We start from the raw sequence: 15,960 nt of genomic DNA on the forward strand, positions 1-15,960 counted from the left end.
CATGGAAAATAATGAAATATTTTAGGAGGTTGAAAATACTTAGCTCTAATATTCTTTCCAGATCTAAAGTAGGATTTCCCGGGGATCCTTGGGTGGTGGCTCAGCGGTTTAGCGCCTGCCTTTGGCCAGGCCATGATCCTGGAGACCTGGGATCGAGTCCCATGTCGGGCTCCCTGCATGAAGCCTGCTCCTCCCTCTGCCTATGTCTCTGCCCCTCTCTCTTTCTCTGTGTCTCTCATGAATAAATAAATAAAATCTTTAAAAAAAAAAAAAAAAGAAATGGATCAGTGTTCAGGAAAATGGTGACTGAGTTTTCTCCCCCTAGCCATCTAGAACACTGAGTTCTATGCAAAACATGTTAAATGGATATGACTGATCTTCTCTTCCTCTCCTTGTACAAAGCATTATGTAATAAACCACCAGGTTTTTTTTTCCATAGACTGCTTTCTCCCTGCACAGTGCCCAATTAACTTTAATTGGCTAGGATTCTTGGTAAGGAGATCATTTTGTTGCCACCTGGCCACCAGCATGTTTAAGGTTGGTTTCCTTCTCTACTTTGCTCAGATCATATTAATTCTTAATCTTCCCTAAGTGAAAGCATCAGGCATTTGCAGAGTTGTCCCTGCAAAGTAGCAAATGGAATGAGTCTTTATTCATTTAAGTGGCATCATTTGATTATGTGATAGTTCAGTCCTATGCTCTGAAATGTTGTCAGTTTAAACAGAACGGCACCAGGGGAGAATTAACTGCTTTATTGGATCACGCTTTGTGCCTCTACTTTCATGTTACACATAATTTGAACATGGTTCTCCTCAGAGAACCTTTATTAGCATTAAAGCCTAAAATGTTTGATTGATAGTATTTTTTCCTTTGATCTTCCAGAAATGTGGAAGTGTTTATCTTCAGCTTGCCAGTGGATGGTTGATTTTTTTCCAAACTAGAAATTAGTAGATGAGGTATAGACCAGTGTATGTATACTTCTATGTGAAAGTGTATTCCCTCATTGCTTAGACTTCACCTGGGCCTTCATCACTGACATCGTTGTTGGGTTAGCTTAAGACCTCATGGCATACTTTTTTCTGTTGCTGAAAAATGAAGAATCATAAAGCTTAGACTTCCACAGTCATTTAAATCATGTATCCAGGCTGGTGGAGCATATTTCTGTGCCCCTTAGTCACACAGGGACATTTTCAGCCAGAGGATAACAGTACATCAAACTTGGCGCACCTGGGTGGCTCAGTCGGTCAAGTATCTACCTTGGGCTCTGGTCATCATCCTGGGGTCCTGGGATTGAGTCCCACATCGGGCTCCTCGCTCAACGGGGAGTCCACTTCTCCCTCTCCCTCTGCCTGCCACTTCTCCCTACTTGTGCATGCGCGTGCTCTCTCTTTCTCTCTCTGTTAAATAAGTAAAATCTTCAAAAAAAAAACAAAAATAGTACAGCAAACTTTAGATGGATCCTAGTTCCCATATTGTCAGTGCCTAATGGTGCTTAGGATGCAGAAAATGAACTATGGGAAATCTCTTTGTTTCCCCAAGTCCACGTTGTAGCTATACTCATATCATCATCCTCTACCTCTGGCCTTCGAACTTTTCACACAGCTAGGGCTTCCTTGCTAGGGGTAGGGTTAAAGCTTGCACTGGGGTCCTCTTGGCTGCCACAGTAGACATTTCATTTCTATCCTCCTCACCCCTGAGGAATTCACTGAGAGCAATAAAAACTGATAAACCAGATCAGATCATAAGAGGTTAAAAAAGAAAATAAAGGACATTTTTTAAAGATCTAAGTACAAAGATGACAAATAGAAAAAAACTATAAACCTTCTTAAATACAAAAAATGTAATTAAAAGAGCAAAGAATACACTAATAAAGATGCATAAGGATTTATAACATAATACATATAATTATCAAATATGACAGTTGAGACCATATATCTGAGACATATTAGTATGTCTTTATTTTATTTTTTTAAGTGTTTTATGTATTTATGCATGAGAGACATAAAGAGAGAGGGAGGCAGAGATACAGGCAGAGGGAGAAGCAGGCTCCACGCAGGGAGCCAGACGTGGGACTCATCCCAGGTCTCCAGGATCGTTCAAAAACATTCAAGAATAAAGAGGAACTGTGAGATAATTTAACATAGATACTATATATATACACCATATTCCTCAACCTAGTATCTTAATGAACACTGGAGTCATTTCCTCAGATTTTAGGAAGAAAGCAGAAAGATCCACTATCCCCATTACTATTCCAAATATTAGTACAGTATTTTGCCAATGCAGTTAAATAAGAGGAACCAATTAGAGACCTAAGACTAGGTAAAGAAGATATGAAATTGTATGCAGATGATATGATAATATATCTAGAAAACCATAGGAAAAGCAATGATAAAACTAAGTCAAGCAATAAAAGAATTCAGTAACGTAGCAGGATATGAAGTTAACATATAAAATCAATAGTTTTTATAAGCAGTTAGAGGATATAAACATGCCTGGGGCATGTTGTGATGTAGGAAATTCAGGAAATATTCAAAAACAGATGGGATGTGTTCAAAGACCGCAGGCGCTAGCCAACCCGAAAGAGCTCCCAACGATCAAAGGTGGAACAATTTGAGCAATAACAACAAAAAATAATACTGGATTTTAACCCAAAGAATAAGCTATATATCCACGAGTCTATAAGGATATAACTAAATAATTGAATAAAACAAGTAAGAGGGAAGAAGGGACAGATCTTTCTTTCAGAGGAATTCCAATTAATAAGTGTAGAAGGACGGAGGGAAATAGAAAATCACCATTAGAATACCACAGTAATAATTCTTTCAGGCAAGATATCCACCAGTGGATGCTAAAATTAGCTCATGACAGTTTGAGGCAAAACAGGATTTTTTAAATAATCTCAAAGTATCTCCTCAAAGATGTTTATTAATTACAAAGGGAAATACAGAAACCCACAGGGGAGAAAACCAGCAAGACACTACCTTAACCAAGCAATCAAGTTTAACATCACCACTGATAGGACAGATAGGACATTGGCATTATATGTCCTGATACAATGGAATGAGAAGGACACAGCATCATTTCTATGGTATTCTTGCCAAAAATGACTAACTTTAATCATGAGAAAACATCAGACAAACCCAAATTGTAGGGATAATCTCTAAAATACATGACCAGTATTCTTCAAAAGTGTCAAGGTCTTCAAAGACAAGGAGAGACTGAGAAACTGTCACAAACTAGAGAATACTAAGAACACATGACAACTAATTGCAATGTGGGATCCTGGATTGAATTCTGGAACAGAAGGATATTACCAGAAAATTAGTAACATTTTAATAGGGTCTGTAGATTAATTCATAGTATTTTAGTAATGTTAATTTTCTGGTTTAGGTCATTGTACTCTGGTTATGTAAGATGTTAACATTAGAAGAAACTATATGGAGGGTATATGGGAGCTCTGTCCTATTTTTGTAACTCTTCCATATGTCTAAAATAATTTCTAAGTAGGGGCACCTGGGTGGCTCAGTTGGTTAAACATCCCACTCTTGATTTCAGTGTAGGTGGTGATCTCAGGGTTGTGAGATTGAGCCCGTCAGGCTTCATGCTAGGCAGGGATCCTGCTTAAGTTCCTCTCTCTCCCTACCCCCCCCAAAAAAAAACCATAATTCCTATCAAAATATCAGAAATAAAAAAATGAAGATATTAAAATAATTTATAAGTAAAAGATATAGTGATGCCTAAATAAGTAATTAGAATTTATCAGAGGGTGTTTAAACTGCTTAATTTGAGAGTTAAATGATTGTTTCATACAAACTGTATAAATAAAATCTTTTTTTTTAATTTAAAAAAAAAGAGGACATGAAATGGTGTTAGTTGCATAGTGATGGTCTTCTCAAGATGTGTACAATGTCTTCTCAGGTGTTCCGGAAGGATCTCATCAGTGCCATGAAACTTCCAGATTCTCACCATATTAGTCCTGACAGCTATTACGTCTTTGCGGACACATGGAAGGAAGAATGGGAAAAAGGAGTCCAAGTACCAGTCAGTCCAGACACTGTTCCACAGCCTTCCCTCAGGTATTTGCATGTTTGCACCTTTGACTCAGGGCCCAAATGCTCTTACAGTTATCTGTGTGCTGGTTGGGGAGAGACTGCAGGGCTAAATTATACATTCATAATATAAAGTCACATACCATGTTCACCACTTGACACAGATCAGTGGCAGGTGATACCAGGCTAGGATGGGTCTGTAGTCAAGCTCATGTATTTAGGGATCTAATATGTGCTCATTCACAGGGTCAAACTATTTGAGGTCCAATCCGAAATTGTGATAGGTTTTGGAGAGTAAAATTTCCAAGTCTGACTCAACAATCAATAGCATTTACTAGTCTTTGAAGAGAAACAGAGCATTAATTACATAACCTCGTAATAATCCTAGTAATATATAACCCCATGAGAAGTTGCTTTGTTATAATAGGGACATCATAGTGATAGCATCTGTAAATAAAGGGCCAAAACTTTCAGTTTGTAAAATGCATAAATCCAAATGAAAGGAGATGACTAGAACATCAGGTTGACTGTAAGCACATAACCTTCATTTACAAAGACTTGAGAAGAAAATTTAAGTAGGAGAGGACTTTTCTGTCAGAGGAAGTAATAAGTTCAGCTCCTCAAGAGTAATGATTGGTTTGGAAGCCATTTTTCCTGACTGATCTTTGTGTTCCCGTGCTTTGCACAAAGGCTGGCATGAAATAAAATGCTCAGTATAAGTTTGAGTGAAGGAAGGTAGGAATAGAAGGAACAGTACCAGATGAGGGGGCTGGTGGGACCTGCTGCTTACTATGAGAAATACCTCATTGTACATCTGTCTTTTTCTAGTACATGTTAGATTCTTAAAGGGCAAAGATCACATCTTTGAATTCAAAGCCTCTGGCATTGGGTTCTTAGGTCCTAGTCATGCCCCAGAAATGCTTGTCAGATCACTTCTAGAAACTGAGGTCAGGCTGTCTACGAGAGACCAATGCTGTTAAGGAAAGTTCCAGTCCTGCTCCACACACTTCCTGAGTCTCACTACCCCCATCATCATCAACACTGTCTCCTACTCCTAAAAATCAGAACAGCATCACGAATGGACACAAGAGTCAGACATTTTCATGTCCTTCTTGTCAAGATTTTTATATGCCATAGCATTAACATTGGACACACACACAATCATCACAAGTAGAGGAGTGTAAAAATGGGTAAGGTAAGAAAACGTGATAGTGGGCACAATGAAGGCAAATACTGTGTGATTAGGAGAGAAAAGAAAGAAAGACAACAAGATGTGGCTATAAGCTGCCCTAAAAGCAGAGGGACTGTCAAGCAGGAGATTTTCAATACACATTTACTGATGTAAGGAGACTAGGGCAAAGGAAGCAAAGAGGAAAATGAGTGGATGTTAGGAAAGAAAATAAATGAAGAACCAAAAGCCAGGGGTTCTTTATAGATAAGAAAAACAAAGATGAAGATAGGAAGGGAAGGGCATAAAAACAAGATTAGGGAATAACTGTAATAACAGTGTCTTCTATTTTAACCACTCGCCTTTCCTATTCTAAAAAAGATTTTTTCACTTTCTCAGCCACGTGATTGAATGAGTGTATTGTAAGTAAACATACATTACAACTAACAAACTTAAAAGTGTCTTTTAAGTCAAACTAGGAAAATGGGAGGTAGGGAAATTTCACTAAGTTCCTTAGTCAAGTTCCAAGTTTGTCACATGATCAGCATGGACTTTTATAAATGTGCAGGTTGCTTTTTCTTTTAAGATTTTTAAAATTGAGATATAATTGATACAATTTTTTATTAAGATAGAATTCACATACCATATAATTCACCCTTTTAAATTGCATGGTGGTTTTTAGTGTATTCACACTTATGCAGCTATCACCACTATGTAAAGCCAGAACATTTTCATTACCCCAGAAAGAAACCCCACATCTGTTAACAGTTACTGCTCATTTTCCCCTTGCTCTGGCTCCTGGCAATCACTGTATTAGTCTGCTAAGGCTGTCATAACAAAATACCACAAACTGGGTGGCTCAAACAACTGAAATGTATTTTCTCACAGTCTGAAGGCTAGAAGTCTAAGATCAAGTTGCCATTAGGGTTGGTGTCCAGTGAAGCCTTTCTTCCTGGCTTGTAGACAGCTAGCTACCTTCTCACTGTGTTCTCACATGGCTTTTCCTCTGTGTGCATGTAGGGGGAGAGAGAATGAGACAGAGGGAGAGGGAGGGAGAGGTGGAGATCTGGTGTTTCTTCCTCCTCTTACAAGGACACCAACCCTATCAGATTAGGTCCCCACTCTATGACTTCACTTAACCGCTGTTATCTCCTTATAGGCCCCATCTTCAAATATAATCACACTAGGAGTTAGAACTTCAACATAAAAATATTGGGAGAACACAATTCAGTCTATAACAACCACAAATCTACTTTCTTTCTCTGTGGACTTGCCTATTCTGTACATTTCACATAAACGGAATCATAGAATGTGTGGCCCCTGAGCCTGACTTCTTTTACACAGCATAATATTTTCAGAGTTTATCCATGTTGTATGTATCAGTATTTTGTTAACTTTTTATGGCCAAATCATATTCCATTGTATGGATATACTGTATTTTCTTAATTTGCTCATCAGTTGATAGATATTTGGATTGTTTCCATGTTTTAGCTATTATGAATAATGCTGCTGTGAACATTCTTGTACAATTTTTTGAGTGGATTTATGTTTTCATTTCTCTTGGGTATATACCTAGGAATAGAATTACTGAGTCATATAAGGAACTGTCAAACTGTTTTCCAGAACATCTGCATTGTTTTACATTCCTACCAGCAATGTATGAGGCTTCCATTTTCTCCATGTCTTCACCAATACTTGTTATTGTTTGTCTTTTTATTATAGCCATCCTAGCAGGCCTGAAGTATATCTCACTGTAGTTTTATTTTTTTTTATTTATGATAGTCACACACACAGAGAGAGAGAGGCAGAGACATAGGCAGAGGGAGAAGCAGGTGTGGGATTTGATCCCGGGTCTCCAGGATCGCGCCCTGGGCCAAAGGCAGGCGCTAAACCGCTGCTGCGCCACCCAGGGATCCCTCTCACTGTAGTTTTAATTTGCATTTGCCTAATGGCTAATGATGTTGAGTATCTCTTTTTCATGAGCTTAGTAGCCATTTGCATATTCTTTTTGAAAGAGAACTTTTCTACTTTATTACAAAGAGAAGAAGACTTTATGTGACTTTTTTCTCTTCTATGAAACACTACTGTTCAAAGAGCCAAAGTGAATCATCTCAGTTTACTTCTTTATGTTCCATCACATTCACTTTGGAATAGATACCCTCAGCTGCTGCAAATCTGACCTGTTGGTAAACAAGGCAACAAAGTCCCCTGACCAGCAGTTTTGGAATGTTCCATTTTTATGTAATGCATCCATGCATACCCCCTGTATATATTTTCTTTGGAGAAATTATTCAGATCTTTCCTCCATTTTAAAAATTGGGTTATTTGTTTTTTTATTATTGGGTTCTAAAAGTTTCTTTTTTAAGATTTTATTTATTCATGAGAGACACAGAAAGAGAGAGAGAGGCAGAGACACAGGCAGAGGGAGAAGCAGGCTCCATGTAGGGAACCCGACGTGGGACTCAATCCTGGGTCTCTGGGATCATGCCCTGGGCTGAAGGCAGGCGCCAAACTGCTGAGCCACCCAGGGATCCAAGTTCTAAAAGTTTCTTACACGTTCTGGATACAAGTCACTTACAACATATATGATTTATAAATATTATCTCTCCTTCTGTGAGTTGTCTTTTCACTTTCTTGGTGGTGTCCTCTGAAGCACAAAAGTTTTTAATTTTGATGAAGTTCGATTTACTTTTTTTCTTTGGTTGCTTATCCTTTGGTGTCATATCTAGGGAATCATTGCCTAATCCAAGATCTTGAAGTTTTACACCTGTTTTCTCCCAAGAATTTTATAGTTTTATCTCTTACACTTGGGTCTTTGATCCATTTGAGTTAATTTTTGTATGTGGTGTGAGGTGTTAGGGTCCAACTTTATCCTTTTACATGTGGATATCCATGTGTCCCTGCTTATTTGTTGACAGCTTCCTTTTTGAAAGTGATGGACACTAAACCCCAACCCCACCCTTGGTTCCATGAGTCCCTTACAAGCCTGGCTGCTGTGGAAGAAAACAGTTCTTGAATCACCAAGAAATCCCAGTTGTATTTTTTTAAAATCCCCACTTTCACAAATCTACCAAAGTGAATTTTCAGGAATTTTTTCCTACTTTGAACTGAGATGTTGATTTCTCTACTTACACTTCACTCTGTCTAAATATGTTCGTTTTCCCCCACACTGTATGACAGAACACTGTTTGTGTTCCTTTTTTTAAGTGCTTTCTTCTTTTTTTAAGATTTTAGTTATTTATTCATGAGAGAGAGAGAGAGAGAGAGAGATGCAGAGACGCAGGCAGAGGGAGCCGTGCAGGGAGCCTGATGTGGGACTCGATCCCGGGTCTCCAGGATCATGCCCTGGGCTGAAGGTGGCGCTAAACCACTGAGCCACCTGGGCTGCCCCTGAAGTGCTTTCTCTGACATAACTGCCAAATCTAAGCAAATGTAAATGTTTTATAACCAGACCTTACAATAATCATTTTTAAATTTAAAGCTAATATCTTCAGTGATCATGTATTACTTTCATATAAAGAAGAAATGTTATTATTCAGTTGTAAAGATTCTTCCCACCTTCTAAATTTTAAAAATCATAAATCACTGAACATCAAGAGCATGATGATATTCCTTAATTCTATGCTAAAGATTTTTAATAAAGACTCTTTGGGACACCAAAGAGTGGGTGGCTCAGTGGTTGAACATCTGCCTTTGGCTTAGGGCATGATCCTGGGTCCAGGAATCGAGTCCTGCATCAGGCTTCCTGTGAGGAGCTTGCTTCTCCCTGTCTGTGTCTCTGCCTCTCTCTGTGGTCTCTCATGAATAAATAATTTAAGAAAAAAGACTCTTAAACAGCAGTTCACAATAGGATATAAACAATATCAGAATGTCAAAAATGTTCTGATACATTATTTTGAATTGGCTCTTCCATGTTAGTTTTGGCAAAATTAAAACCTAATTGCTTAGTTACTTTCTTTTCTACTGGTAGAAATCTCATTTCTCTAGAGAAAATATTCTAAAATATAAATCTGTTAGAGAAATTTAAGACTAAATCTAATGCATTACAGTATAGTACTCTCCCACCCCCCATTCCACAGGGGATATGTTCCAAGATCCCTAGTGGATACCTGAAACTGTGGATGGTGCCAACCCCTGTGTATACTATGTTTTTTCCTATACATACACACTATGATAAAGTTTAATTTATAAATTAGGTACAATAAAAGATGAACAATAATTACTAATAAAATGTAACAATTATAACAGTATACTATAATACAAGTTATGTGAATGTGCTCTTTCTCTCTCTCAAAATATCTTACTGTACTGTACTCCTTCTCGTGATGATATGAAATGATAAAATGCTTATGTGATGAAACAAGGTGAATGACCTGGGCACTGTGACATAACATGTGGCTGCTATTGACTTGGCTGCTATCGATACATAAGAAGACCATCTGCCTCCAGGCCATGGTTGACTGTGGGTAGCCGAAACCACAGAAAGGGAAACCACAAATAAAGGGGGATTACTGTAGTTATTTATGTTAAAACATACGTGAAAATATTGGGAAATAACTTTACAAATCCTTCTTTGCATTAGTCAAGATAGGCCATTTACTATAACAAACATCCCCCAAAGTCTCAGCATCTTAACACAGTGAAGGTCCTTCCTGTTTCTTACCCATCTAGTGTAGGTTGGGATGTGAGTCCCCTCTACCCCATGTGGTCCTTCAGGGACTTGGGCTTTTTTTATGAGTGGCTCCTCTATCGACTAGGTCCATTTCCACTCCCTTCTCTCCCCACAAAATTCTAAATCCAGTCTGCAAGGGAAGACAGACAGCGTGGAGGGTTATAGAGGTAGATTGGCGGGAGGGGGTGGAGTGCTAGGATTTTCTCAGATTTTCCCCTTTCCTGCATTGTCCTTTCTGCAGTTATCTTGTCTCTATAGTGTAGTTGTGTGTGTGTGTGTGTGTGTTATGTGTGTGTGTGTGTGGTGATTGAGGGGAGGGATAGACAATGACAGAGCCAGCTTGCAGTGTAAGCTACAGCTGTTTAGGTAAGTCTGTTGACTACCACAAGGAATTTTTTGAAAGCAAGTTCAACAAATAAAGATGGTGTTAACTTCATTACATGTTTTTAGGTAAACTATGGGTAGTTTTTCTTATACTAGTCAATAATAAACAAACGTGGATCAATTTTTGTTTGTTTTAGGTTTTCATTTGTATATTTAAATTAGTTTCTGTTGCAGTAAGGTTCCAAACAGTGCTTCATGTTTGGTTGAAAGGAAGTATGCGTTATAATTTGTATGATGGGCAAGTAGTTGATGTATTTACTGTGTGTATGTGTATATTTTTAACATTATAGGTAAATTGTTGACTTATTGTAAAAACAAAAAGGAATCAGAATGTGAAACCACATAGCGTATATATGCTTATACACACGCACATGTATTTATGTATATATAAATAAGTGGGAATATTCTATAACTTGCTTTTTTCACTTAATAGTATATCATCAATCACTAATGATACTGAAAGAGGGAATAACTAGATATTCAGACAGGCCCCTAGTTATCCTTGGAATGTAAACATCGAACTAACTGGACTATTTGTTCACTAACCTCCAGACTCAAACATATAACTACCAATTCAGCACCTCCATTTGGCTGTCCAGTAGGTATCTCAGACTTCAAATGCCCCAAACTGAACTATTGATCGGCCCAAACTAGTCACACCTGTAGTTTCCCATGTTTAACTGATGGCAAATCCATTCTTCCTGCTGTAACTGTCCTTTCAGTCTGTCAGGCCAAAATTCATCTTTGATTCTTCATTGCCTCATACCCCATATTCAGTCTTAAAGGAGAGCTTCTTGGGCTCACTTTCAAAAGATAATCAGATTCCATATAGTAAGTCAAAGGAAGAATGGCCCTGATGATAAATGGGAGCCCAAGCCCACTTCCCACTGCATTGCGCCATTTCATCATGTCTTCCTCACCTGCCCTGCTCATCTTGCCCCATTCTCCCCACAGCTCCTTTCCTGTTCTATTCCATGCTGCAGCAGCCTCCCATCCTTGCTTTCAATTATGAGAATCAGTAAGAACCACTTTCATACACATATCTTAAAATTCAAAGCATTCCTTTGATGCTTTTCCCATTTACTACTGCCTCCATACCTAGCAGTTCAAGCAACTATGTTATCATACTCATGGATTCTGTGGGTTAGTAATTAACATGGGGCAGAGTGGGAGTGGCTTGTCTCTGCTGTATGATACCTAGGGCCTCATCCAGGAAGACTTGAAATTTGGGGGTAACTCAGTGGCTGGGGGCTAGAGTCGTCCAAAGGCTTATTCACTAACATGTCTGTCACCTGGGCTGAGATGGCATAGACTGTACATGACTTCACCATGTGTTTTGATTTCCTGACAGCATAAAAATCTCAGCACAGGCAGACTTTTTTATAGACCTCAGGCATATACACATGTTCCAGCCAACGAGGTGAAAGCTGTATTCCCTTTTATGACCCAACCTCGCACTTCTCATATCATCACTTCTGCCATATTCAGTTGGTGGAAGCAGTCACAAGCCTTTCCTGATTCAAGAGGAGAAATATATTTCACCACTTGATAAGAGAGTAGCATAGTAACATTGTGGAAGAGCATGTGAGATTTTGAAAATACCAGCCGTCACCGAAATTATAATTGTCCTTTGTTTCATAGATGAGACATGGAGTTTTGTAGAGAAGGCAGTCAGCCCAGAGTGGCAAGACTAACAAGGGGAAACTTGGGAAACTACTCCTAGAGACATTATTACAGGGGCTTCCTATTTAGATCGATTTTAAGATATTTATTTCAATCCTTTAAAAAAATTCATAATGATATATATTTGTGCATTTTCTGTGCCGTTCACAAATGATCCTAATCTACTCATTAGGAAATGAAACATAGTCTCTCCCTGCCAGATATTTAGATCAACCAAAGACATACTGAAGACTCACTGTGCGTAAGATACAGTAGGAGGCCACAGGTGAAGTTAGAGTGGTTACAGCTTCCTTGCCTTGCCTTCTCAGTGTCACAGCAGTGTTCACATGGGCCAGAGGTAGCTGGCCTACCCTGGGAGCAGGTGGATAGGCCTTTTTTCCCATGGAGCTAAGCAGATGTGATTGTGGGTCCTTTTACCGAAGGTGAGTCACCCAGAAAGTTATGACAACGTTAATTAACGTTCAGGCATCCAAATTAAAAACTGTACTTACTAAACATCATTCTAGCAAAATTGCTCATACCTCTGGGCTTGTGAGCTTTTGCTGATTTGATCACTTGGTCTGGTGACCATTTAAAGAATGTCTGTATACCTAGGATATATTGGCCAGAGAAGAAAATGACCCCAGGATAATCCTGGAATTTCCCCCAGCTATAGCAGTGTTATACATCCTTGAAGATGTTAAAGCTGCGTTTTTTAAAATCCCAAAGTAATATTTTTCACTAATTCTCATAGACTCTCCCCTCTATCATTATAAATACAAAACTTTCTCCTTGTGAGATTTGAATTAACTTCACCTTTTACTCATGCATTTCCTTGCCTTTAGTATTACTGGTTAAGTCTATAATATTTTTACTGTCATAGATTCAGTCCTTAGATTCAAACCTTTATTTCAAGATACACATGAAAAGATGAGTGACATAACATAATTGTCATCATTATCATTATGAATTTTGCGTTGAAGTGTAATATACACACAGAAAAGTAACCAGAGCATAACTCTATAACTCAGCGAATTTTCATGAATTAAATACACTTGTTTACCTGCCACCCAGATGGAGAAATAGAACGTTACCAACACTGCAGAAGCCCTCCTGTTTATACCCAAACTGACCTCCCTCTCCATAGGTGATAGTTTTGTCAGTCTTGAACTTCATACTGAGATTAGATTGTTTTGTTCATCATTATGGTGGTGAGATTTATCCATGTTGTTCATTAAGTTTCATTTCTATGTCATATTCCATTGTGCGAATATACCACATTTTATTTATCCATTCTGATCTTGATAGGTATTTGGATTGCTTCCCTTTTTCAGCTAATATAGACATTTTCAATTTTTTAGTATACATATACTGTTTTGTTAGGTATATTCCCCAGATTGGGTTTACCAGGTCCTAGGATATGTGATATTCAGCTGTGATACCTACTGCCAAGTAGTTTGCCAAAGTGGTTATACCAATTCAGCACTCCCACCAGCAGTGTAGGAGAGATGTTTGCTCCACTTCCTTATAAACACTTAAGTTAATGTCAGTTTTTGGTCAGTCTTTCCAACTTTAGCCATTCTGGTAGGTAATAGTAATTTTGATTTTGATTTGCATTTCTGTGCTAATGAGATTGAAAACCTTTAAAAAGTTTTCTCACCATCTGGATAGCCTTATCTGTGAAGTATCCAAGTTCCTTGCCCACTATTTAATTGGATTGTCGGTCTTTTTCTAATTGATTTGTAAGAGTTTATTATATAATATTGGTGATAAATAGAAGCTTTAAAATCTCTTCCATTATGGCTGATGGCTTCTATGTCTTATTTAAAATATATTTGCCTTCAGGGCACTTGGCTGGCTCAGTCAGAGGAGCATGTGAATCTTGATCTTGGGGTTATGAGTTCAAACCCCACGTTGGGTGTAGAGATTACTTAAATAAATAAGTGTGTGTGTGTGTGTGTGTGTGTGTGTGTGTTTGCCTATCCTGAAGTTTCTTCCAGAAGTTTAATAAACATTGGTTTAATTCAAGAACATTTATAGTCTACCTTGTTCCACAGAGGATTTGAGACAATTGATATGAATAGTTGGCAAAATATTCCTCCTTTTAGAACAAGATGAATCTTGAAAAAAAAATTAAATATTCTATAATTACCTCATAGGCCATGCACCAAATAAGCATAGCATATTTAATCTCATTGTCTCTGGAGAATTCATATGCATGTCTTGTCATTTTAAGTTGGGTTCATTTCAGTTGGAAGCAGGCCTCTGTCAGCAGTTCCCAAATTTTTAGCTTCAATTGATATTTTAGGGTTCTGTTTTTTTTCTCAAATATTTGTTGCCTTTGGCTTTAAAAACTCCAAATGGTAGAAAAATTAAAATGTGCTTGTAGTTATTAACTTTATTAATTTTATTCAACATACGCTATGCAGAATCATAACCTTTTGGAAGAATGCTTAGGAAGAAATATTTACTGTATATTTACAAGATGGACTATGCTTCTCTATACTTATATGTATTCATATGAATTCAAATTCATAAACATTCATGTTTATGAATCGTTCTACATATGTAGTGACTCTCTAGTAAAGAAACTGGCTCCAGAAGCCTTCTAGAGAAACAATTTTCATTATCCATGATACATATATCTATTTCTTTCTCTCTCTCTCTTTTTTTTTAGATGGCCCACTCTGTTCTTTAAAATTGCCAGGGAGGGACAGCCCCAGTGGTCCAGCAGTTTGGCGCTGCCTTCAGCCTGGGGTGTGATCCTGGAGACCCAGGATCGAGTCCCGCGTCGGGCTCCCTGCATAGAGCCTGCTTCTCCCTCTGCCTTTGTCTCTGCGCCTCTCTCTCTCTCTCTCTGTCATGAATAAACAAATAAAATCTTTAAAAATAAAAAAATAAAATTGCCAGGGAATAAGAATCCAGATTTCCTCTTCTTTATATTTTCTGGTGCTTTGTACAGTATCTAAAACATTGACTGTAGAGGCAGCCTGGGTGGCTCAGCGGTTTAGGACCACCTTCAGCCCAGGGTTTAATCCTGAATATCCAGGATCGAGTCCCATGTCGGGCTCCCTGCATGGAGTCTGCTTCTCCCTCTGCCTTTGTCTCTGCCCCCCCCCTCATGAATAAATAAAATCTTTTGAAAAATAAAATGAAAATAAAACATTGACTGTAGAATAAATTTTGGTATGAGAAATTTCTATTTCTTCCCTTGCTTGGTTTCCTTGCCTTAGGCTCCTCGGTGTCAGGAGGGGTGAGGGGAAATATGTATGTGCTCAGGCCTGCTGGAGAAGTTGATGGAAGGACAGGAATCTTTTATCCTGTCCTGTTACCCTGGCTTGGACTTAAGGTCACTATCATTTATGACTAAGAAATATGCCTGGAGTTTGTATAAGTCCATGGCATCTTGGCTTTACCTCATCTACCTAAATAGTGAAAATAATAAGAAATATAACAATAATATTATTAAACATCTGTTTTTTACTATATACTGAGCACTTTATAGATTTTATTTTGTGTAATTATCGTAACGGCCCTACAAGTTTGAGATTATGACTGCTGTCCTCACTTTTTAGCTAGGAAACTGAACCTTACAGAAATTAAGCAGTTCCCCAAGATCACTGTGTAAGTGGCAGAAAAAACAGGCTTGTGTGAACTGTAGCCTGTACTCTTTACCATCCAGTATTGCCTCCGTGGCAAAAAAAATCATGAGTTTAGCTAAAATAATTCTTTAGTATTGAATCTGGCTGTGCCTATGTGCAAGTATCATCTCTTCCTCAGTCTCCCTTTCTAACCAAATGTGGTGACTTTTGCACCAAGAATACACACTGTAATATTTTATTAGAATGAATGGCAATAGGGACCGTGGAGTGATGAGGGTAAATGAAACATTACATTAGCTCAGACTGTTCACAGCAGATGACAAAACTGAATTTGTAGAACCATTTACTTTCTAGAAAGGGATCTGCCATACCTCTCAGTTGGCAGAGCAGGGACCTCCCCCATAATGGATAAAGAGAGCA

The 15,960-nt window shown here is 38.2% G+C and overlaps 1 protein-coding gene across 3 annotated transcripts in view; it reads left to right on the forward strand.

Annotated features, from left to right (window-relative positions):
• Positions 1–15,960, forward strand: part of JADE3 (jade family PHD finger 3) — a 134,110-nt gene that overhangs the window by 86,623 nt on the left and 31,527 nt on the right. For all 3 annotated transcript variants that reach the window (XM_055339096.1, XM_055339095.1, XM_055339097.1), the window contains exon 4: positions 3,922–4,079. In XM_055339096.1, coding sequence (XP_055195071.1) covers positions 3,922–4,079 — 158 coding nt within the window. The remainder of the gene's footprint in view (positions 1–3,921; positions 4,080–15,960) is intronic.

This window comes from Nyctereutes procyonoides, unplaced genomic scaffold (genome assembly GCF_905146905.1).
Source record: "Nyctereutes procyonoides isolate TBG_1078 unplaced genomic scaffold, NYPRO_anot_genome, whole genome shotgun sequence".
NCBI lineage: Eukaryota > Metazoa > Chordata > Mammalia > Carnivora > Canidae > Nyctereutes > Nyctereutes procyonoides.